This window comes from Pleurodeles waltl, chromosome 12 (genome assembly GCF_031143425.1).
Source record: "Pleurodeles waltl isolate 20211129_DDA chromosome 12, aPleWal1.hap1.20221129, whole genome shotgun sequence".
Taxonomy (NCBI): domain Eukaryota; kingdom Metazoa; phylum Chordata; class Amphibia; order Caudata; family Salamandridae; genus Pleurodeles; species Pleurodeles waltl.
Window position 1 is genome coordinate 496,477,849 of NC_090451.1, and position 26,201 is coordinate 496,504,049.

General features: G+C 45.9%; 1 protein-coding gene across 2 annotated transcripts in view; it reads right to left on the minus strand.

The window, feature by feature from the left end:
* ARL2BP (ARF like GTPase 2 binding protein) overlaps positions 1–26,201 on the minus strand; it is a 171,222-nt gene that overhangs the window by 85,208 nt on the left and 59,813 nt on the right. For both annotated transcript variants that reach the window (XR_011199894.1, XM_069217215.1), the window contains exons 4-5: positions 2,362–2,468; positions 38–123 (exon numbers count right to left, since the gene is read on the minus strand). Coding sequence is in view for 1 of the 2 variants with exons in the window: in XM_069217215.1 (XP_069073316.1) it covers positions 38–123; positions 2,362–2,468 (193 nt within the window). In the remaining variant the exon portion in view is untranslated. The remainder of the gene's footprint in view (positions 1–37; positions 124–2,361; positions 2,469–26,201) is intronic.

A 26,201-nucleotide genomic window follows, 5' to 3' on the forward strand; every position in this document is an offset into this window, starting at 1 on the left:
TTTATAAATTAAAATAAAAGCACAAAATAAAACTTACTGTAATGATGCTGTGAATGTAGTCATGTTAAATCCTGGCATCCTCTCCAGTAGTTGCTCTTCAATGTACTTCTCAACTAAAGAAATCTAAAAAAGTTTGATGTTTAGGTACATTTTGAATATAAAATGTTTATACTACCTACCCATTCTGAAATACAAAAATACTAAAACAGATACATACTTTTGTGTTATGTACCTACAATAGGGAGTCTCTGTGCCGATTTCCACAGCTAATAAAATGGGGTAAAAGCATACTTTCCTGCACCATTGTTAAAATGACCGATGTTTCACAAAAAAAGAATTAAGGGACATATATATATATTCCAGGGGAGTAGACTGTTGTACAACTGGAAAACAGGTAATTGAAGCCTTTTCTGTACTAAGCACCTCACTAATAGATTCATTCAATAAAAAAACCTAAGACCTCTCGAAGGCACAGCGCTAGTCAGTAAGCAAAAGAACAAATGCTCACAAGGAAATGTCCCATTACTGACAATTATATAAGGACATACTAAACAACTAATCATAGTAGAGGAAAACGAGGGGACAACAGCCATTTAAAGAGTAGCACCCTTCCATTTTACTCAAGTACTTAAACTTAAGTTCTTATTTATCAAGACCCAACAATGGTCAAGTGCAATCATAATCTTGAATCAGATACATGTGGAAATACTCAAGACTCACTAATATCCGTTGTACTAAGTTATAAGACAAGGGTTTTCAACTGTCCATGTGTTGAGCATATCCATAAAGTTGTCATCACAGCTAACATCTGCTGGGAGAAAATGATGTTTGGATGCTGTTTTAACCATGACTCAGGGTAGATGCATCAGCAAACATGCATCACGGCGGGAGTTCTGCTAAAAGGAGTCTGGAAAGCAAGTTTGAGTGATCGCCTGGCTTTGGTGTCTCATCAGGGGTCTCGAACTGATTATTTTTTTTTTAAATATCTAGTTGTTCAATGAACTAGGTTAAGGCTCATATTAAGGCAAGGCTTAGATTCTAGCAAGTCTCTGAGTTTGTCATCTTTACGCAAATCTACATACAGGGGTTCAAAGTAGGCAAGAAGCGGAAGATACATTGCTGGAATTCTCAATGTGCGCATTCCCAAACTAACATTTTAAGGGTATTCACAAGTTTCTCTCCAATCCCTCCTCACAATGGAAAACACCTGGAAATATACTCCTGACGAGGGCAGCAGAAAAATCATCATCCAGAGTGGGGGAAAAAGGGGAATATAGGGAAAGTAAATCTGCAACTGCGCTGGACATTTTTTTTTTTTTTAGCAAATGTATGTTTGTATAGCTGCTCATGCAAAAACGGAATCCTGAAATGTTTGCCAGGAATACGATTTCCAAGTCTACATTTGTAAACTCTTCTTAATTTCTAAACGTCATAAACGTGCATCACTGCAGGGAAATAAATACACCTGTGTATGCTCCTTGCTGATTTTCTTTAGATAGTGAGCCCCAAATTTATTTTCCTGTTCCTTTATGGTTTTACACTGATAATTAATAATTTTTTTAAAATATTAGGATGCATAAAACACATTTCACTAAATGATGTCAAGAAGAAATGATATTTATATTGCACAATAGCATAGCAAAATATATTTTGTTCAAGTTGTAATTATGTGTTTGTAAATTTTTTTGTGAAGACAAATAATCACCTATCTTGTTTTCACACATAAATGTATTTCCCTTTAATCAGGGAGCATTAGAAAAAGCCTCAGACTGGTTAATTTTTTTAACGTGTACACATTTTTGCACCGGAACCACTGTCAGCAATGCATTCTAAGCTCACATCTCACTGCATTTTCTTGGAGAGCTCGCCTGAATAGTAAAGACTTTGCACTAATGAATCATGCGCACGTTTGAACAACTTACACATACAGAAACAAACCTTGCCTAAGTGGCAGGCAATCCTTTTTCACAGATTCATACACAATGTGGAACATTTAACTGGGAGCCAAAAGGTTTGTGCAACAAGAAGTTGGCCTACATGTACAGTGGGCAAAATAACCATGAAATGCTGTTGACATTGACCCAAACAGGAATAAGAATTCCACACCCCTGCACAGTTTGGTTTACTATTTCCGCCAGTAAATGTTTTGGTTTAAATGACAAAATAATTGCATGATTTTATTTTATCATAGACGTTTTACGGAACATGTTATCCTGACTGATGGGAGAAGGACATCCACATTCTCTCTAGCTGTTGAAAACAACTTTGCCCAACTTGTAACTATTTGCGACAAACAAAATGTGTGATTGTTAAGATCTGTCAGTCAGTCACAACAAGCACAATAAGGTATTTTAAACTTACATATTCATTAAAGATGGGGGTGTAAACTAGTTTGTTTTCCTCTGTATCTTCGAACTCACAGTAATATTTATCCATAAATGTTCTTTGCAGCAGTTGAAATTCATCATCTAAATTACAAAAACAACCAAATCCAACATTTCAATTAGCATACAAACTTATAATTTACAAAAATATATCACTGCGCTAATTTTCTGATTCCATGAACACAACAAGGGGCTTAGGGCAACATAATACTAACTGCTGGGTTTAGTGTACCAAACCTTTATGACGTTATAGAGAAGCATGGGACAAATCCTCCCTTTTAAGAATAGATAAAAACGTAGGGCAGGAAGCATTAATCATACAGCGCATTAAACTCAGCCTATTACCAAAATGAGCCTGAAAGCAAATGGTCCCTTAGAATAATGTCTTATCATAACAGCAGGAAATTGAGTTGACAGCAAAAGTCCATCTACACGTATACTTCATTAATCAAGTAGAACAGACCCAGATTTCAAGAACAATTACAACAGCTCAACCAATACATTTATCATCTACTTTTTTTCTCTGCAGATCTTTTTCTTTAACAAGGCCTTTATATGCAATTGGGTTCTGGATGCTCTCAGTGCCTAGCCAGGTACTTAAGCTTTCCTTTTTATTCTTAAGAGCTCTTGAAACAACTGCACATGTGAAAGAGTTATGTCTGTTGAAATCTATGAATATTTGTGGAAATACGCTTAGCCCTCTAGAAATATAAGGCTTTACCTGCATGAACAGAAAATCATCAAAAAAACAGTTGGACATTTTAACAAAACCAGCTACTACATGATGGACTCCAGGGAAGTTCTAATCTGCTTAGATCTGTGTGGAGTGCTTGATGGCTCTTAGCTGTAATAAGATGATAGTATTTGTTAAAAACTGACTGATCGAAGAACAAGAGATGCAAGAACTAGGGTGCTACTCTGGTTACAGTGTCCCTTGCTACAAGAAAAATTGTAATCATAGTGATTATGATGCACTTGATTCTGGGAACCCCATCCACCACAATTTTTGGTAAATACCCGTGTTAAAACATGCTAAAACAAAGCGTCTCCCTAGGTTTTTTCTGACATGTTGCTTGGAGCATGGCGTGGGTGTGGGCTGGGTGCATGTTGTAAAGAAGGGAAAGTAAAAGCATCAGAACAGCCAAGAAAAGGGTTCTGCTGTTAGTCATCTTTCTTCACAACTGGTTGGGAACCTAATTACTCAGCCTCAAAAGCTATGGGAGTGGCAGACTACATATACCTGGCACCAACTCAAACAGAAAGTTTGTGGGAATGTTTCTGGGTAAAAACTGTTCACAGAAACAAGCATCCACTGAGTAAGAGTTATAAAACACATCCACGGTAGCCAAAGTCCATGGCTGATAGATGCATGCAATTGGGCACGGAAAGCCACAGTTGCTGCCTTAGCTTTGGAGGAATGAGAATTAAGCTTTAGACAATTTTAATTCTGCTCATGTGATAAGATTTCAATATGCATGAGGCATTCCACCTGACAATAGTTGATTCCATCTTGTATTGACGGTAAAACATCCACAACAGAAAATGAAACAGAAACAACTTCTGAAAGGGTGTTGCCCTATACAGGTAAAATGTTACAGCCCTGGCAACAAAGGCTGCAGAGAGTATCCTCAACCAAGGAAATACAAGTTTCTCGTTAAAAATCAGAAAATACTTTATTCTTAACAAAGAAATACATGAAAACCTTAGGAATAAGAAAAGGGATTGTTTTCAGCAACCCTGTTTATTCATTGAAAACCGTGTTTAGAACCTTTGAGGTCAAAGCTTTAGTGACCCAAATCAGTTTTGCAGATGTAATGCACCTAGGAACGGTGTTCCAGGCATCGAAGAATCATAAAAATATTACTAGACCTTCAGTTCTAGTGACTTAAATAACCTACTTGACCTAACTCTAATGCTCTTGACCCATAAACTGGTTTCAAATTATGTAATTCTAGGCAAATACTTTAATTCACTGAGCCACCATTTTCTTCATTATCACATATGATAGCATATATCAGTGCAGCATCCCTGCTGTCCAAAAAATTATTGTTGAACAGACTAAATGCTTGCTCCATATATAATGTAAATTTAGCCGCATATAGGATACACATGACCCCTTGTCTTGCCTCTTAGTTTGGGCCACTGGAATTATGCAATTGTGAGGCTGTGATAACTTTTGCACAATTATAGATGTGCCGCATTTGCCACATAATCCATCATCTGCCGCAGTAATCTGCAGATTTTAACAAAAAAAAAAAATAGTTTCTAGTTCAAAAGTTACTAAATATGTGACGACACCCGTGTTACTGTGCAGTGAAAAGCCCTCTGCAAAGCTGGACTGGTCACATTTGTATTGCTTTTTGCTGTATTTGGGTGTTAAACTGGTACTAATGAGGTGCACCCTATGCCCAGAGAGAGTTTCCAAGTTTAAAAATGACAAAATAATGGAGTAATATTATTGGAAGTTGTGAGCTCTCATGGGAGAGGGACACGGAGGGCGCGGCTCGGAGCACGGCTTCCCTGTGCTCTTGCCCCCAAGTCCCCGCGGGAGGAAGAGGAAGAGGAAGCAGTGGACGCGGAGAACACGGAGAGTGGAGGCCATGGTTTGGGGCACGGGGCTCAGAGTCAGCGGTTCGGAGCATGGCGGGTCAGAGGGTTGCCTGCGCTCCGTGCCCCTGAGCGAATCTGGTACCTAGACGGAGGCCACAAAGGACGCGCTTTGGAGCACGGCAGCTTGAAGGCTCCAAAACGCTTGAGGGCTTGAAGCCTTCCCCCGGTCCATGTCCTCGAGCACGTCCTGGCACCTAGGAGTAAGGTGCTGGGGTCGGTGTGAGCGCCGCAGCAAGGAGCTGCAAAAAGAAGCTGCGTGGCAGCTGCTACAGTGGCGACAGGGCCGGGAGCTGGTTATGGTGAAAACCGGCCCTGGTGAAATCTGCACCAGTGTCCCCAAAACAGCACTGGCACACAGCAACGGTAAACAGTGGTAAGCAGCGGCAAATTGTAATAGACTGTTACTGCTACTGCGACAGACTGCAAGCGGCAAGTGGTCGGCGACCTAACCTGTCCTATTTTGCGAAAGGCAGGAGGGTGTAGCTGGAGAGTGCAGCAGTAGCTCTGGGAGCAGCGTCCCTCTGTCCTTCTGTCCTCTGCATTGGTTCAAGCATCCGGCGTCCAGCGAGATTTTCATGCGTTGTTGTGGGAGCTGGAGCTAGATTTGGTGAGCTGAGTGCTCCACTGGTCTATGCAGCGTTTCCTGCGCTCCCTGCACCCTCCTGTGCCCCAGGTGGGAGAAAGAGGAATCCACATGTAGAATCTTGACAGTACCTTTGGTAGAACCTGGAGACTGACCTCTCCTTTCTCTCTTCTCTTTGGTGAGCCAATTGGTGGCGTAAAGTACGAGTGAGGTGAATTCAGCAGGAGGAAGTGTAGCTGTGGTCTCTCTTGGCGGGATCCTCGCGTTGGCCAGCGAGTGAGTGTCCTTTTTCTGGATGTGCCCTTGTACAGACTCTACCTGCTGGTTTTAAATGGATTTGCCTTTCTCTAGGTTGCAACCTGTTGGTCTCCCAGAGCCATACAACTTAATACCTCAATATTTCCAAGAGTGAGTGGACAGCTGGAGGTGAAAACAAGTGCTGCACCCTTTGTGGGAGGAGGGGTCTAGAAAGTATAAAGGGCCGAGTATAAAGGGGTGAGAGATGGGTAGATGGAAGGGGGGGTCCCCCCCAAAGATAATCTTAAAATTAATAAAACTCTAGACGGCTTCCTACAAAAGGCTGTTGGAGCCTTAGATAAAGAGATTGAGATGGCTGAGCGTCGCCTATCTACCCCGGTCTCACTGACTCCTATCTCTTTATCTCCACAACTACCCCTGCAGCTTCCACAGTCTTTGCAGCCCCAGTCCACGCAGTTAAATCTGGCTTTCCCACCAGCCAACCATTTAGACAATGCCCAGGAGATCCTCTCTGTGGCTTTGGATGGGGTCACTGCGATAGAACTTGTATTGCCATCACCTGGCCCCTTGGCTGGTGCATCAGTCCCAGAGCCAAAAGGAAAAAGAAAGCGTGGTGATATCAACCTAAGTAATAAACGTGCACGCACTATGGGCATTATTAGCTCTGGACCTGAAAAAGGCAATGATGGGTCCGAAAAACCACAGGAGAGTACTGCTGGTCCACTGGCGCTTGAGTGCATAATGGAGGAGCTCACTAAGAGGTTGTGTCCTATTGAACTCTGTCTAAAAGCTATAGAAGAGAAACTAGGAGGGGTTTACTCAGCCCCAAGTGCCTGACACTATTCCTCAAGCTAATTCACAACTCCACTGTCAGTCTTCAACTTTGGAACAATATTCTGGCATTGGTGGTAAGGCTCCCTCACACCTTGTTGAGGGCCCAACGCCACCTAAGGGTTGTTGTACTCATTCATGTCAATTTGAGGTGGGCCTGATTGCCAGGCAAGGCCGTAATCCAGTGGAAGGCTGTTCCAATGATGTAGTTACTACTAATAGGGGAGTTTGTGGTGTTGCTCCGACAACCAATTTAGTGTCTACGATGCCTAAAGTGTCCAATGTCCATGAGTATCAATTAGCAAGTCCTTTAGTGACGGACCTGGAGTCTAGTAGAGCTAGACCTGTCAACTATGGGGCTCAGTTAGAAGTTTTACATCTACCCCCGGAATCTTGCCCATATGTGCTTGTAATTACAAATGTTCCTAGGCTCCGAGCAAATAGTGTGGAGACTTATATAGAATTGAAAAATAAGATCATTTATTGGTTACATGTTAATGCTAAATTTGCATTCTTTATGGTACCTTCAATATTAATGGTGAGGAGGGTAAGATGGGCGGGCCCGCTGAATAAGTTTGGAGTGGGAGATTGTATTGTTATAAATTGTGACTCACCTGCCTTGGTCCAACAGATTTTCTTAAACTCCTGCAGAGCTAGCCCCTTAGTAGAAGGGGTTTCCTTGTGTAGACTCTCAACCTTCTATCCCCCAGTACCCGAACTCGCCCCTAGCGGTTTGACACTTGGCTCTAGATGTCCCCCTAGTTCCCATGTGCACCATGTGCTGCAGTCTGAATGCAGGCAACCTCCATCTTCCCTTTCAGATGCGGACTGACACAAAGTCAAAGTTACACAGGGAATCTCTGGGACGGGGGGGGCGAGATTAACCACTGTGGAGTGCAATACTTCTAGAAATAAGGAACTCTGGGGATTCAGAGTAGGCAGTTTAGAAGAAGAACGGATTGTAAATGTGAATTCTAGGAGTCTTACACAAATTGTATTGCTAGCTCAGAATGATACACCGGCCACTGTTCTTGGTTAGAACATGGCTGGTTTTGAATCTATCGGAGTGTGCAATACTATTGGAGATAAAGGAGTTGGGGGACCTAGAACTGGCAGTTTTGCAGCAGATCTAATGGGCAATCCGAACTCTATGAGCCCCACACAGATTGTACCACAAGCCCAGGATGATGCGCCGGTCACTGTTCTTAGTTGGAATATCGCCGGGCTTGAGTCCAAAATGCGAATCCCAGACTGGGGTTCTTTTATAGATGAGCACAAGATCTGCCTGTTCCAAGAGACATGAGCCCTGGAGCCCAAGCATAGATTTGGCTTTAAGAGCTTTTGGGTTCCAGCACGTAAGGTGACTTCTGGAAGACCCTCGGGTGGTTTACTCATGCGGGTTAGCAATTCCCTCAAGTGTCAGGCTAAGGAAGTGGATATGGGTTGTGCTGACATACAAGATTTAATACTATCCACCCAAAGAGAAAAAATAACTAATTTGTGAATATATATATATAGCAGGAGTGTGGGCAGAAATTACAAGTATGATGCTCTAACTGTTCTTGATAATATTTTATCCAGTAGATCCACTACTCATTACATTTTAATTGCAGGGGATTTCAATGCCACTTTTGAGCTTTATTCTTTGGCTCAAGAGCTTTACCAAGAATAGGACATTCTTTGGGGTATCCTGCAATTAGTAACGAACGAAAGTCTCAGAATGAGCAGAACGGCTTATCAAATTGATGATTTTACACTTGCATACGGTCTCCGTGCTTGTAACTGTCACTCCTGCTCAGATGTTAATCCTTCCCCCACTTTCAGACGTAGAGCTTATAGGAGCCATATTGATTACCTTCTATTAGACATTCGTTTGTGGGGGAGTATGGTTGATATGGTGGTAAAAGAAAATGAAGAAAGTGACCATGACCCATTTATTCTATCTATTAGAGGTCTGCTGCCCATAATAGAGGCCCCGGTTTCATGTGCAGCATCTTACCATGACAACCAACAAATGGAATGTCAAGTGGGAAGTTGTCAATTCCTCTCTAGGCTCCCTTTCAACAATAAACAGCTCATTGGCAGATCAAATGGAGCTTATGCTCCATTTTCGTGAGGATGATAACAGGCTCCTGGCTGTTCATATGGAATTATTCAACTCCTAAAATAACTTTTTACTAAAGAAGTCGTTGCTGTAGGGAAGCCAGGCACAAATTACTGAGGGACCTGAAAAGGGGGATAAGAGAGCCAATAAGACAGTCAAGAGAGCTATAGGCGGGAACTTTTTAAGGCACAAAGAAGTTGGGAAGAGAAACAATGGGTTGCTCTTTGGGAGGCTGCAAGAGCCAATGATGCCTCCAAGTTTTGGAAGCTGATTTCAAATGACAGTGCCTGGTACTTCGATCCTCCCGGTAGTATGGGTAAAACGAACGAGTTACTTACCTTCGGTAACGACTTTTCTCGTGGATACATTAGCTACCTGTGGATTCCTCATCTATTGAATACTCCCCTTGCGCTAGCATTCGACGGAAATCTTCTTCCTAGCTTCCGCACGCCAACGAGGACGTCACAATTGCCCACGCGACGCCGTCTGACGTCATACAGACAATAAGAGGTCCTCGCCGACGTGCCGACGTCAGTACCAATTTTTTTTACGTGCCTCTGAGACGAACAGACCATTGAAACAATCAATCATATAACAATATTTAATAACATCACAAGATAAAATATTATTCCAGAATGTCCCAAAATTTTTTTTTTATTTTTTTTATAAATACATAAATATATACAATATATCTGCAGGCCCTCAAATACCAAGAGGAGCACACCCAAGGATAACTTGGTAAGACCAGACAGGCAACGGGGAGGCGGGAGTGACCGTGAGGAATCCACAGGTAGCTAATGTATCCACCAGAAAAGTCGTTACCGAAGGTAAGTAACTAGTTCTTCTGATGGATACAACTACCTGTGGATTCCTCACCTATTGAATAGAGTCCCAAAGCAGTACCGCACTCGGTGGAGGGTGCCTGAATGGTCAAACCAAGAAATCCTGCAGCACTGACCGTGTAAAATGGCCATCCCTCCTAACCTCCGAATCAAAGCAGTAATGCTTCGCAAAAGTGTGGAGGGATGACCAAGTTGCGGCCTTGCAGATGTCAACCACAGGAACACCCCTAGCCAAGGCCGAAGAGGCCGACTGAGCCCTGGTGGAATGAGCTCTTATTCCATCAGGGGGTTCTTTCTTTGCCAGAGAGTAACACAGTTTAATGCAAAGAATGACCCACCTGGAGAGTGTTCTCTTGTGGACTGCCTTTCCTCTCCTCTTTCCCACGTACCCGATGAAGAGCTGATCCTCCAACCTAAAATCCTTTGTTCTGTCCACGTAGAAGCTCAGTGCTCTTCTCGGGTCTAAACAGTGTAGTCTTTCTTCCACTTTCGAAGGATGAGGTGGAGGATAAAAAGAGGAAAGTGTAATAGTCTGGGCCATATGAAAGGGTGAAACAACCTTCGGCAAGAAAGCAGCCTTGGTCCTCAACACCACCTTATCCCCATAAAAAGATGTGTACGGGGGTTTAACAGATAGAGCCTGCAGCTCACTCACTCTTCTTGCTGAAGTAATTGCAACAAGGAAAACAGTCTTCAGAACCAATAACCTCAAAGGGCAACAATGCAGTGGCTCAAACGGCGAGCCCATAAGGAAAGTTAAGACTAGGTTTAAATCCCACTGGGGCATAATGAAAGGAGTGGGAGGATATTTATTAACAAGACCTTTTAAAAATCTTAGCACTATAGGAGACTTAAATAAAGAAGGCTGGTCTGGAAGACATAGAAAGGCTGACAGGGCAGACAAATATCCCTTGACTGTAGCCACTGCACAACCCCTCTGTGCCAGGGACAACGCAAAAGACAAGATATCCGATAAGTGGGCACGTAAGGGATCAATTTGCTTCTCTCCACACCAAATTACAAATTTAGCCCACCTGCTAGCGTAGATAGATTTAGTGGAGTGTCGCCTGGCTGATAAAATAACATCCACTACCTCAGGTGGGAGAGAAAAGGAACTCAGGTTGCCCCGTTCAATCTCCAGGCATGAGGGTGCAGGCTCTGGAGGTGGGGGTGTAAAACCTGCCCCTGCGATTGAGAGAGGAGGTCTGCCCTGAGAGGGAGACGGAGCGGGGGGCACAGAGAGAGTTGGAGAAGATCCGAATACCATACCCTCCTTGGCCAATCCGGAGCTATTAAGATGACTTGGGCCCGGTCTTGGCGAGTTTTCCTCAGAACTCAAGGAATTAAGGGTATGGGGGGAAACGCGTAAAGTAACTGGTCGCGCCAGGCCATCTGAAACGCGTCCCCCAACGTTCCTTGCACCGGATACTGGAGGCTGCAGAACAACGGGCAGTGCGAGTTCTCCCGAGTGGCAAAAAGATCTACCCGAGGGATCCCCCACATCTGGAAGATCTGTCGGACTAGATCCGGATGGAGACGCCACTCGTGATCGGTCGAGAAATGTCGACTGAGACCGTCCGCACGCACGTTCAAGACTCCGGCCAGATGGTTTGCTACCAAGCAAATCCGATGGTCCCTTGCCCAGGACCATAGCCACAGAGCTTCTCTGCAGAGAAGGTACGACCCTACTCCTCCCTGTTTGTTTATATACCACATCGCAGTAGTATTGTCCGTCAGGACCTGAACCGACTGACCGCGAAGGGAAGGAAGGAAGGCCTTGAGAGCCAGACGTATTGCTCGCAATTCCAACAGATTTATATGAAACATCTGTTCCACTGGAGACCAATGACCTTTGACCTCCAGGTCCCCCAGATGAGCTCCCCACCCTAGAGTGGAAGCATCCGTTATTACTATGGTCACCGGCGGAGGATGCGAGAACGGCCTTCCTTGGGAAAGATTGCCGTCCGCAATCCACCATTTTAAATCCACGCAGCGTCCCTGGAGATCTTTACCGATCCCTTGAGATCCCCTTTGTGTTGAGACCACTGCTTCCAGAGGCACCACTGAAGAGCCCTCATGTGCCAGCGAGCGTGAGTGACCAACAGAATGCAAGAAGCGAACAGACCGAGCAGACGCAGGACCTTGAGGACTGGAACGACCGCTCCACTTTGAAATATTGGAACCAACGCCTGAATGCCCTGAATCCGCTGAGGCGGAGGAAAGGCACGATTCAATGTTGTATCCAGAACTGCCCCTATGAACAGGAGGCGCTGAGAGGGCTCTAGGTGAGATTTGGGTACATTCACTGAAAAACCCAGGTCGAACAACAACTGGGTTGTCGACTGAAGGTGATGCAACACGAGCTCCGGAGACTTGGCTTTGATCAACCAGTCGTCCAGGTAAGGAAATACCGCTATCCCCTTCCTTCTGAGCTCTGCCGCAACCACCAACATCACCTTTGTGAAGACTCGAGGTGCTGAAGTAAGTCCAAACAGAAGGACCGCAAACTGATAGTGCTGCGAACCCACCACAAACCAGAGATACTTCCTGTGCGACTTGAGTATCGGGATATGAAAGTAAGCATCCTGCAAGTCGACAGACACCATCCAATCTCCATCGTCCAGCGCCAAAAGCACCTGAGCTAGGGTCAGCATCTTGAACTTCTCCTGTTTGAGGAACCAATTCAAGATCCTCAGGGCCAGGATTGGCCTCAACCGACCATCCTTCTTGGGGATCAGGAAGTATCTTGAGTAACAACCCTAACCTCTCTCCTGCTCCGGAACCAACTCCACCGCAACCTTTGAAAGGAGGACTTGAACCTCCTGTTCTAGTAACAGGAGATGCTCTTCTGAACAGTAGGACGGGCGGGCGGGATGGGGGGAGGAAACTCCCGAAAGGGAAGGGCATAGCCTTCCTCCACAATGCTGATGACCCAGGAGTCTGATGTTATAACCTCCCACTTGCGGAGAAAGCTCAATAACCTCCCCCGTACAGGAGTGGTATGAGAAGGAATTGGTGGAAGACTAAGGCTGCTTCCCATGCTGCACCCCTCCAGAGGAACAGGGAAGAGGCAGAGTGCTGCTGGGTGGCTCCCCGGTCCGGACCCTATCCCTCCCTCTGTATGATCTGTAGGAGAGAGAAGTGGCAGATTGTTGCTGAAATCTGCCTCGAAAGGAGGAGGAGGAACCACGACCAAACCCCCTAAATCTTCTAAAGAGTCTGGACGAAACAGAAGAGGAGGCCTGCAAGCCTAAAGACTTCGCCGTGGCCCTACTCTCCTTAAACCTCTCTAGAGCAGAGTCCGCTTTGGAGCCAAAAAGTTTATCCCCATCGAAGGGAAGATCCATCAGGGCTGACTGGACATCCGACGAGAAACCAGAGCTACGAAGCCAGGCTTGCCTCCTTGTAGCCACAGCAGTACCCATAGCCCAGGCTACAGAGTCAGTCGTATCCAGCCCAGACTGGATTACTTGGGTCGCCGCCGCTTGAGCATCAGAAACCAGGCTCAACACCTCCTGAGGCACCTCAGCGTGGGACGACTTTATTTCATCCATCAGGGCGTAAATGTACCTTCCCAAAATACATGTAGCATTAGTAGATTTTAATGCTATGCTACATGACGAAAAAGCCTTTTTAGAAGAATGATCCATCTTCTTTGAGTCTCTGTCTGAAGGGACACCCGGAAAAGAACCTGGGGCAGACCGGGATGAACATGAAGCCTGAACCACCAGGCTCTCAGGGGTTGGGTGCCTGGACAGAAATCCTGGGTCAGCAGGAGCCACTCGATATCTGCGAGCCACCGATCTATTCACTGCTGAAGATGACACCGGCTTCTTCCATATTTCCCGGACTGGATCTAACAGAGCCTCATTAAAAGGCAGAAGTGGCCCTGCAGCTGTAGAAGCAGGATGCAATTCTTCTGTTAAAATATTAGGCTTAGGCTCAGACACCGGCAAAGGAAGGTCCCAAAAAAATCAGCTGCTTTCTTTATAACCGAGTGGAATGAAGCAGCCTCCTCCGTATACTCTCCAGGCGATGCTAAGTCCCATTCTGGAGAGGTGTCCAAACCACTGGCTGTATCTAAACCATGGAGGTCCCCCAGAGGTTCCTCAATCTCTCCTTCCTCCAATGCCTGCTTCTGATATTCTTGCTCCTCAAGAAAGCGAAGAGCAAGACTCCTCGAATGCAACCTGGCCTCAATTCTCGGCGTCGACATGGCTTCAGCAGACGTCGAAGCTTGACGCCGATCCTCGGATCCATCTGACATCGGATCCATCAGCGCCGTGGATTTCTTCGGCGCCGTACGAGGCAAAGGGCGGACAGGAGAATGTTCCGGCGCCGGAGCCACAGGTCTACTCAGCGTCACCGGTTGCAAGGCGGACGCCATAGGCGCCGAACCCACATTTCCCATGGGAAGGAAGGGCATAAAAGGTGCCGGTCATAACGGAGCCGGAGCACCCATGTTGAAGGCCATGTTGAAGGCCAAGGAGCCCGAAGGACCAGCCGGTCCACCACCTGGAGCCATCTGCTGAAAGATGGTAAACATCGCACTCAAGAATGCGGAACTGTCGGCTCCTGGGGCCGGGAAAGACAGATACTGAGGAGCCTGGGCTCGAGGTGACATCGGCGCCGGTCCCGGCGTCTGAGAAGCTGGAGAAAACTCTTGACGCTGAGGAACCTCAAACACCGATGGAGGATTCACAGGCGACGTCGGCGAAGTCGGAGATGCAAAAGGCGTCTGCGGTTGTGGAGAGATGGTGAGACTCATTACCAATGTTTTTCGGTGTCGAGCTGAAGGCGACCTTGAACGCGATCTCTCCCTACTCGACCGGCGCCGAGATTCACGACGACGCTGGGAGTCACGATGACGCCGATGGGACTTCAGAGAGGAAGACTTGCGATGATGCCGCTTTTCTTTTCTCTTAGACTTCGTCAAAAAGAGCTTTGCTTCTCGCTCCTTTAATGCCTTCGGATTCATCCATTGACAAGAGTCACATTTGTCAACGTCGTGGTCGGAGTGGAGACACCACAAACAGTCTGTATGTGGGTCCGTCACCGACATCTTGCCACCGCACTCATTGCAGGGCTTGAAACCAGATTTTCTTTGCGACATTCTTTCTTTTCTCAAAGAATGAAACAGCAACAATAACTGTAACTACGTCGAGTAGTAACAGTAGCTCCCTCGAAGAATAACCGTCGTTCGGATGGCACGGAAAAAAGGGAACTGACGTCGGCGAGGACCTCTTTTTGCCTGTATGACGTCAGACGGCGTTGCGTGGGCAATTGTGACGTCCTCGTCGACGTGCGGAAGCTAGGAAGAAAATTTCCGTCGAATGCTGGCGCAAGGGGAGTATTCAATAGGTGAGGAATCCACAGGTAGTTGTATCCATCAGAAATTTTGGGTCACTTTACTCAGGGGCAAATGAACCTAATTTCATGGAGTTGACCAGGATTAGGGAAATCGGTGTCCCTCCAATTAAGTTTTCCCTAGCAGAAACTAAGGCAGCAATAGCATCCCTCGAGTGGGGAAAGGCCCCGGGCCCCTGATATAAATCAAACCCTGATATATGGGCCCCTTACCTGAGCAAGGTTTGAAATGCAGTTGCCGCAGAAGCACCCATTCCTTGTACATGGAGGGAAGCTGAGATAGTCCCCCTTTTTAAGAAGGGCAGTCCCTGCGATCCTTTTAAATATTATCCAATAAGCTTACTTGATAACTTCCAAAAACTTTTATCGAAGCAGATTTTGTTTCACTTAGAAGAGTGGATTACAGAGAGTGGGGCTATCTCTGATTTACAGGCAGGTTTTAGACCAGCAGTAAGTAAAATAGATCGAGTCCTGAGGTTTTTGGCAACTAAATGGAGGACTGTGGACATCGGAGGTGGAAATTTATATGCAGCCTTCATTGATCTTCGAGTGGCCTTCGATCTGGTACCCAGGAATAATTTATGGCTTACACTGACCAACAGGGGAGTCCCTAAAGGCCTTCTGAACCTTACTGTCCAACTTCATGAAGGCACTTTTGTCCAAATTAGGAGTAGCAAGGGTTGCAAATTAACAGACCCAGTTATCATTAAGAGAGGAGTAAGGCAAGGCTGTGTACTTGCCCCCACCCTCTTTCTTTTATAAATAAATAACTGTATTAAGTATTTAAAAAACTGTAATAATGACTCTCCTAGGTTGGCAGGCCAGAAAATCCCAGCGTTGCTTTATGCGGATGATACTATCATCTTGGCAAAATCACCCTTGGGATTGCAAAATCTGGTTGACCAATTCTGTTTATTTTGCAGAAACTTCGGTCTGGAGGTAAATGCCAAGTTTATGGTCTGTAGTTTGCGAAAGAACGCTATTTTACTGGTCAAACTGAGATATTGGGAGCAGGCCAACGAGCAGATCATAGTATCGGGGTGGGTCGTCAAACATCAGAATTTTCGCTCGTTAAACAGGAGCCATGACCTGAGCAATTCCTTGACCTGCCAATACGTGCACGTGCTTGCGCTTTATTTCTTCAGTTTAGATTCAGTATTTTACCAGTTAATATTTTTACTGCCCGGTGGTCGCAGAACAGCCCTGAGGCCAATAAATGCAAAAAGTGCAATTTATGTGTGGAATCAACCGAACATGTGCTCTTTTTCTGTCCACTATATAAAAGTCCCAGGGGAAAATGGATTATTCCGTTGTGCAGGGCTCTGTTTTTACATGACTGTGCCAATCCTCACAGAATTTGCAAATATGACCCGTCCACACTGGTAGTAAATGCAGTTACTAAATACTTGTCAGCAGTTTGGTCCATTCGCCATAGGGCTATCACAGTACCAGGTCACAAAGTTTAGCCTGTATTACGGGTAAAGAACTATTTAATCATGTGGTTTGGACAGGGCTCTGGAACAGATTTCTTTTAGACAGTATATGGGTAATCACCCTGTGTTTTTGTCATTTTATCACCAGTGTTAGCTGTAAAGTGTTATTTTTATGCACTTGTTTAGTATCTGTGTCATTTTAACATAAATCTGATAGTTGTTTTAAATTATGATATGTGCTTTCTGTCACACTGTGCATGTGTCTCTAATGATTCAATCGTGCTTAAATTAAGTGTATCACTTTACAACACTAACCCAGTATTTTAGATCCTAGGTCTGACTATTTGCTTTTACCTTGATGATGGCATTAGCCGGGAAAATTTGAAACTGTAATCACTTTTTCTCATCTTGTTGGCTCTTAAATACTTGTACTATTTTAACATTGTGATGCAGATGTTTTAGAAACCTTGGCACCTAAAGAACAAGTTACTTACCTTCGGTAACGCTTTTTCTGGTGGATACAATAGCTACCTGTGGATTCCTCACCTTATGAATTCTCCCATGCTCCAGCATCCGATGGAAAATCTTCTTCCCAGCTCTCCACATCGACGAGGAGGTCACAATTGCACGGCTCCGAGTGACTCGGTCTGATGTCACCGTGCCAATAAGAGATCCTCGCTGGCGTGCTGACGTCAGTTTCACCCATTTTTTACGTGCCTTTGAGGCGAACTGGTGAAAACCGACCTCACAATAGCTCCAATGAATACATATATACATAATACCACAATGATGCAATAGAATCAAAAACATCATTTATATATTCACATAAATACCAAAATGTATATACAATTGTAAAATAAACATCTTAGGGTAACCAGAAAGGCAACAGGGAGGTGGGTTGGACCGTGAGGAATCCACAGGTAGCTCTTGTATCCACCAGAAAAAGCGTTACTGAAGGTAAGTAACTTGTTCTTCTCATGGATACAACTACCTGTGGATTCCTCACCTTATGAATAGAGTCCCAAAGCAGTACCGCACTCGGAGGTGGGTGCCTGACTGGTCACACCAAGAAATCCTGCAATACAGATCGTGCAAAATGGCCATCCCTCCTAACTTCCGAGTCCAAGCAGTGATGCTTTGCCAAGGTGTGGAGGGACGCCCAAGTTGCTGCCTTGCATATATCCACCACCGGAACCCCCCTCGCCAGAGCCGAAGTAGCAGACTTTGCCCTGGTGGAATGGGCTCCAATGCCCTCAGGGGGAACCTTCTTTGCCAAAGAGTAGCAAACCTTGATACAAAGAATGACCCACCTGGAGATCGTTCTTTTATGGACTGCTCTGCCCTTCCTTTGTCCAATATACCCCACGAACAGCTGGTCCTCCAGCCGAAAGTCTTTCGTCCTCTCAATATAAAAACTGAGAGCCCTTTTAGGGTCCAAATGGTGAAGCCTGTCTTCCTCCTTCGAGGGATGAGGTGGAGGGTAGAAAGATGGAAGGGTAATGGTTTGCCCATTATGAAAAGGAGTGACAACTTTTGGTAGGACAGCTGCCCTGGTTTTCAGCACCACTTTATCCGGAAAGAATAAGGTAAAGGGGGGTTTAACAGAAAGAGCCTGAAGCTCACTAACCCGCCTAGCCGAGGTTATAGCAATCAGAAAAAACGTTGTAAGAACTAAAAACCTTAGCGGGCAAGAATGCATGGGTTCGAACGGTGACCCCATTAAAAATGTTAAAACGAGATTCAGATCCCACTGAGGCATATGAAAAGGAGTGGGAGGAAACCTATTAGTTAAACCTTTTAAGAACCTAATAATAATAGATGATTTAAACAAGGAGGGCTGATCCGGGAGGCAAAGAAAGGCTGACAGTGCCGCCAAATAGCCCTCAACAGTAGCAACTGAACAACCCTTCTGTGTCAAATCTAAAGCAAATAACAGAATATCGGAGAGGTGGGCCCTCAAAGGATCAATTTGCTTCTCTCCTCACCAAGCCACGAATTTTGCCTACCTGCCGGCATAAACGGTCTTAGCGGAGTGTCGCCTGGCCGATAGAATGACATCCACTACATCTGGTGGGAGAGAAAAAGAACTCAGGTTGCTCCGTTCAATCTCCAGGCATGAAGGTGCAGGCTCTGGAGGTGGGGATGTAGAACCTGCCCCTGCGACTGCGAGAGGAGGTCCGCCCTGAGAGGGAGACGGAGCGGAGGGCACAGCAAGAGTTGGAGAAGGTCTGTGTACCACACCCTTCTTGGCCAATCCGGGGCTATTAGAATGACCTGAGCCCGATCTTGGCAAATCTTCCTCAGAACCAGAGGATTCAAGGGTTTGGGGGGGGGAATGCATAAAGCAGCTGGTTGCACCAAGAGATCTGAAACGCATCCCCCAAAGCTCCTTGCACCGGATACTGGAGGCTGCAGAACGACCGGCAGTGTGCATTCTCCCGAGTGGCAAACAGATCTATCCTTGGAAAACCCAACATCTGTAAGATGTGCAGGACCAGATCCGGATGGAGACGCCAATCGTGATCGACCAAAAAATGTCGACTGAGAGTGTCTGCACATATGTTGAGCACTCCGGCCAGATGATTCGCTACCAAGCAAATCCAATGGTCCCAAAGCTAGGACCAGAGTCGCAGAGCTTCTCTGCAGAGAAGATACAACCCTACTCCTCCCTGCTTGTTTATATACCACATCGCAGTAGTGTTGTCCGTCAGGACCTGAACTGACTGACCACGAAGGGAAGGGAGGAAGGCCTTGAGAGCCAGAGGTATCGCCTGCAATTCTAACAGATTGATATGAAAAGCCTGTTCCACTGGAGACCAACAACCCTTGATCTCCAGGTCCCCCAGATGAGCTCCCCACCCTAGAGTGGAAGCATCCGTCATGACTGTGGCCACCGGAGGCGGCAGTGAAAACAGCCTTCCTTGAGAAAGGTTGCCGTCCACAGCCCACCATCATTGATCTGCTGCAGCGTCTCTGGAGATCGTTATTGACTCCTCCAGATTTCCTTTGTGTTGAAACCACTGCTTGCGGAGGCACCATTGGAGAGCCCTCATGTGCCAATGCGCATGAGTGACCAACAGAATGCAAGAAGCGAACAGACCGAGCAGACAAAGGACCTTGAGGACTGGAACGACCGCTCCATTTTGAAACATTGGAATCAACGCCTGAATGTCCTGAATCCATGCAGGGGTGGAAAGGCCCGATTCAATGTTGTGTCTAGTACTGCCCCTATGAACAGGAGGCGTTGAGAGGGCTCCAGGTGAGATTTGGGCACGTTCACCGAAAAGCCCAGATCGAACAACAGCTGGGTTGTCGACTGCAGGTGACGCAGCACGAGCTCCGGAGACTTGGCTTTGATCAACCAATCGTCCAGGTAAGGGAATATTGCTATCCCCCCTCCCCCTGAGCTCTGCTGCAACCACCGCCATCACCTTCATGAAGACTCGAGGTGCTGAAGTAAGGCCAAACGGAAGGACCACAAACTGATAGTGTTGCGAACCCACCACAAACCGGAGATACTTCCTGTGCGACTTGAGAATCGGGATATGAAAGTAAGCATCCTGCAAGTCGACAGACACCATCCAATCCCCTTCGTTCAATGCCAAAAGCACCAGTGCTAGGGTCAGCATTTTGAACTTTTCCTGCTTGAGGAACCAATTCAAAATCCTCAGGTCCAGGATTGGCCTCAACCGACCATCCTTCTTGGGGATCAGGAAATATCTTGAATAACAGCTCTGACCCCTCTCCTGCTCTGGAACCAACTCTACTGCACCTTTCGACAAAAGGACTAGAACCTCCTGTTGTAATAAATGGAGATGGTCTTCCGCACAGAAGGATGGGTGGGGAGGGATGGGAGGGGGAAACTCCAGAAGGTGAACAGTATAGCCTTTCCCCACAATATCGGTGACCCAGGAGTCCGATGTTATTGACTCTCACATGTGGAGAAACTGCAATAATCTCCCCCCTACAGGAGATTCATGCAAAGGGATTGATGGAGGACTCAGGCTGCTATGGACGTGCCCATTGCTCTGGCCACGGAATCAGACGTGTCAAGTCCAGATTGGATGACCAGAGTTGCCGCCGCATGAGCGTCCGTCAAAAGGTTCATAACCTCCTTAGATAATCCAGGATGTGTCATCTTGGCCTCGTCCATCAGGGCATAGATGTACCTGCCCAAGATACAGGTTGCATTTGTTGATTTCAGGGCCATGCTGCATGAAGAGAATGCCTTTTTTGTAGATTGGTCCATTCTCTTGGATTCCCTGTCCGAAGGGATCCCTGGAAAAGATCCTGGAGCTGTGCGGGAGGAACATGAGGCCTGCACCACCAAGCTCTCTGGAGGTGGATGTTTTGACAAGAAACCTGGATCCCCAGGAGCCACCCGATACCTCCTTGCCACAGACCTATTCACTGCTGTCGAAGTCACAGGCTTCTTCCACACCTCCATTATCGGGTCTACGAGTGTCTCATTAAATGGAAGAAGTGGCTCCGCCACAGCTGAAGAAGGGTGCAACACTTCAGTGAGAATGTTAGTTTTTATTTCAGCAGCTGGAAGAGGAAGGTCAAGAAAATCCACTGCCTTCCCCATCACCGAATGGAAAGATGCAGCCTCTTCGGTGTACTCCCCAGGAGATGCTAAGTCCCACTCCGGGGAAGTGTCCAAGCCCTGTAGGTCTCCCAGGGGCTCTGCGATCTCACCCTCTTCCAAGAACTGTCTCTTGTATTCCTACTCCCCAAGCAGCCTCCAAGCCAATCTCCTGGAGCGCAACCTGGCCTTAATTCTCGGCGTTGATAAGGCGTTTGCTGACGCTGAAGACCTTGGTCGGCATCGATCCTCAGATCCATCCGACGCCGGATCCATCGGCGCCGTAGGATTCTTCAGCGTTGATTGAGGTTGTGGTGAACTCATCGGCCCCGGGGCAGCAGACGTCATCGGCGTCACAGGCCTTCTAGGTGACGTCATCGGTACCGGCGCCGAGCCAGCCCTTCCCGTGGGAAGGAAAGGCATGAAGGGTGGTCTGTATGGAGCAGGAACACCCATGTCATATGCCAAAGGACCTGAAGGTCCAGACGGGCCACCTTCCGAGCCATGTTGGCAAAAATGCTAAACATCGCATTTAGAAATGCGGAAGGGTCTGTACCTGGTGCCTGGAACTCCGGATATCCCTGTGGAGTCGGCGCCTGAGGTGACACTGGCGTCGGTTCGGGTATCTCCATCTGCGCCGGTGAAACCGCCGGATCCTGAGGAGGATCGACCTCATAGACAGATAGAGGAGACACCGTCGAGCTGATGGTGACCTCGAGCGGGATCGGTCCTTACTCGACCGATGTCGTGATCCATGCCGCACTCCTCGACTTCATGGTCAGAACTCAAACACCACAAGCAATTTTCGTGTGGGTCTGTCACCGACATTCGGCCACCGCACTCCCTACAGGGTTTAACACCCGATTTACGTGGCTGAGACATAGTTATACTCGGAGTAAAACAGTAGCTCCCTGGAGCCTCGAAGAAATAACCGTTATTTGAAGGCACGGAAAAAAGGGAACTGACGTCTGCACGCCAATGGGGAGCTCTTATTGCCTGGATGACGTCAGACGGTGTTGCGTGGGAGTCAGGCAATTGTGACGTCATCGTCGACGTGCAGAGCTAGAAGAAAATTTCCGTTGGATGCTGGCGCATGGGGAAAATTCATTAGGTGAGGAATCCACAGGTATTTGTATCCATCAGAAATAAAATGTACTGCTTGTGGATAAACCCCTTTTTTGTTTACAATAAATTTGTTATTGTTAATTGTTCAATGCTAGATGACTAACTGCACTGTCTGAGAGGCCTTTGACTATATTCCTCTGTACACGTTGGAGGAAGAATTACCCCCTAGGAGCACAGACATTTAGCTCCAGGTACTTTATATGGAACTTCATCTCCTGAACCTACCAAAGTCCGTGGCTGCTCAAATCTTGGCAGGGAGCCCCCGGCCATACTGAAGAGAGCTGGTTGGCAATGTTATTTCAGTAAAGGGGTGTTAAAACGCTTGACATTTGAGGATGGACAGTTAAGGACACCTATAGAGAGTGCTCAATTATTTTTGGGAAAATAATTTGCTTGGACTGCAGCAGAAAACATCTTCATATATTTCGCAAAACGTAATTTGCATAAAGTGCTGCACACTAAATTAGATTCTTGGTTCTTATATCCGGAGCCCAAATTATTTGAGGGTGTGAAGGTGAAAGTGATAGGAGGTCACAAGAAACAGAACATTTTTAAAGACTGTATGAGCAGAATCCAGGCCAAATGGAGGGAATCCCTATAAACTGTGCTGACCACAAATTAGACAACTGAAGACACTGACAATGCTCTTTCTTGAGGGAAATATTAAAGCAGGCATACTGGAGATCTATAGATGCCAATGAGTTTCCATCATGGGACGCCTCAAAACTTGAGCTACATTAACCAAGTGAAATATGTTCGTCACGAGTACTGGTTCAAATCATCCTGGACTACAACAGGATTGATGTATCTGACTTTAAGGGAAATATAGTGGATGGAGTATATCTCCAGGTGCTCTTCGTGGACTAGGAGTAGCTTCACAGCTAAGAATAATTTCCAAATCTTCTTAAGAGGTTCTGTAAATTTGTGAAATGCTAGAGGGAGGCAGCGGGGACTAGCTAGAAATTCAAGAAAAGACTATCAACATTAATTTCAGTATCCATTAATCTGTATATTGAAAGACAAGTGGATCTGAAAAGGGTAAGTTAACCTCTCACTGGAGCGTTATGCTTTATCTTTGGGGCACATAGAAGCTGAGCTCCCTGAAGAAGTCAGATATTTTAGTTAAATCTACGGATTTGGCGCGTTGTCCTTGGGAAGTGAGTTTTTTTTTAAAGGGGCACACTGAAGACAAAAAATTGCTTTGCATTTAAGGCCTGCATGATCGTAAAAGTGTTTGACAACAAAGCTATTTTGTTGGTTTAAGGTACTGGAAATTATGGCTTAGCTATCATTACACAGTCTTCCATTATCTGAAAAGCTTGCAGGTGGAAGACACAAATATGACCTTGTTCTTAATGTTCATATCGTATCAAGTGAAGTCCTAAATCATATGTAACAATGCAAATAGACTTACACATTGATGTCCCTATGTGTTATCAGCCGAGTCACTGTCGATCTGTAACTGTGGCTAGACAACTTCCTTAGTCTTTAAAATATGGAAAGGTTACTCTGCAATGGTCTCTGGCGAGGTTAAGCTAGTCTTACAATATTGTCCCAGTTCTGAAGACTGTAGCTTGCAATAACGCGCACTGATTCCCCTTTTGCTGTGTTTACCGCCTCTCCCTATTTATTCATGTTTTTGTTAACAGCGAGGAGCTAGAACCCGCTGATTAGGTCCCAACTGCATGTACTCTCCCTGAAAAGCAGAACCTATTTTGTGTTTAAAGTGTCATATTTTAAAATTAAAGTGCAACATGAACACAAGATTAGCACCGCTGCACTAATTTCAAATCTCTGAAGCAAACTTACAGAAATGTTTTCCATTTGTACATCCAGAAAAATAACCTGCTTGGCAGCATATATTGGTGTGACATATATATGCCTGTGTGTAAAAGAAAACTAGAAGCAATATTTGCAATCAAATTGCCAGAGGTCACACAATGGTAAGACAGTTGTAAATGTGCACGTTTTGCACAGCTGCATGAAGTTCAAATCTAAAGTTAGGCTTCAAAAATATGTTTACTAACATCCATTTAAAAAGGGTAACACCCGAATTGTGTGCATAGTCTGCAGATACATCAGTTTAAAGTGCAACATGCTGTCCTAACTCTATTTGATTTTTGGTACCAAAACATTAGAAACATCGTATTTGTAGCATGTAGATAAATAAGTAAGATTAAATTCAATAGAAAAATAGATTATGATGGATTCCAAAAATGGTCAGTCCTTGTTCTAGCAGGAGCCCCTGTGTTTGCAACCAAGTACCCCACTTTTCACACATTTCACACTGTGGCACACTGCTAGGAGAAACACAGGTGGTTCCTCCTGCCACCATGTATCTTATGAACCTAGAAGTGCTTTTGATTCTTGAATGCACCACTGTATGAATTTATTGTTAATCTATTTTAAATGTATTGTTTGTGAAGACGTAACAGCAGAAAAGGGATACCCAGCAAATAGGGCTTTATGATGCCAACACCCATGGCCACACTATCACCATGTTAATATGTGTTTCAAGAGCCACAGATAACCATCTTTTAACAGTGGCACCACGCAAAGCGTTTATGGGCCTACCACTAAGAAGTGCATGTTAACTAAAAATAATTGAAAACATTTTGTGAGGATTTGGGTGTCCTTTATGATATGGCTGTGTGGTCTTATTGTGCAGTACACTCTCAAATACTGTGTTGTGTCCCATCAGGTATGTTTACTCAGCCTTTAAGCTCAACCCTAGGTAGCTGTGGCTGTGGTTGTGGCTGCGAGCAGTAAGGCTTAGCAAAGGAACAATGTGTAAAGCATTTAACAGTAACAAACAGCAAAATAAGAAAACAAAGACACACAAAAAAGGCATCAATTTATAACAATAGATTATATTTTTATGAATTTTTAGAGAACTCAATTAACAAAATCCACCCAAGGGTTCCCGAGATATAGATTTTAGAAGCAACAACCAGCAAGCATTGATCAACAAAACTATGGACACATTTGAAAAGTTTGAAACAGCTCTGCTACTCCGGCCCGGTTGGGTGACCAAATCCGGCAGAACATAGGTCAAGGGGCCAGAATGGACACTCTGTAGAGTTACCTGGCCAACAGAGTGTTTTTTTAAGCAGATATGGGTCCCTCGAAGTCCTCTAAGTTGCAGTAGCAGGCCAGCCGATGCTGAGCTACCGGTCAGTCTGCACCATCGTTGGGGTGAAATCCGTAGGTGGGGGCTAGTGTCTCTTGGGTGAGGCAAATCCAGACTTGGATAGCACTCCCAGGTCAGGAAGGCTCGGGGCAACTTTTTCCTATCTCGGTTTGTCCTCTTGGGTGGCCAGCAACTGTTAGAAGAAAAACTTCTGCAGTGGCTACCAACTTGTCTGTTTGGGCAACTTCAGCTCTTGGGTCCCTGGAGCTGGTTCCAGGAGATCAGCTGAGCCAACTGATCCTTGGAGTCACTGCTATTGTTGGATGTCGGGAATTGACTTTTTCCTGCGTCAAGAGCCATAGACACACTCCAATCCTTGCTAGCCCAAAGTTCACTAAGTGCAATCCCTCCGAGTAGGCAGCCTCTCTTTGTGTGGGTCCAAGTGCAGCTGAGCAATCCTTCTTTGGTCCTCTCTTCAAGCATGATCTGAGGGTCAGAGTGCCAGAGGTGCCATATTTATCCCAGCAAAGTGCCCTGAGGGAGCCACGCGGTCACTGGCCAATGGGCTACTGGGTTCCCACCTACCTAGTGATGAAGTTCCTGGGACGAATGGCATCTGGCTATACCAGGGTATGACATGTTTGCCCCTTTCAAGATGACACAACCCTTCCTCGGTCGTTGGGAGCCTGGCAGCCCACTCTGGAGGCATGGCTGTCTGAGGGCTACACACCCATAGTACAACTGGTTTGGGTTGAGTTTTCCATTGTTGACCCTGTCTCCACTTTGTCTGCAGGAACAAAAGGCATCCTGCCAAGGCATGTGAGCACTACTTTCCCAACAAAGGCGGCTTCACCTTTGAAGCTTGCCTTTTGGGCTAACGTCATGAGGGGCCATCCTCCTGGGGGAGGAGGTGACATCTTTCTCCCTGGCAACAGCCTTTGTTCCGGTG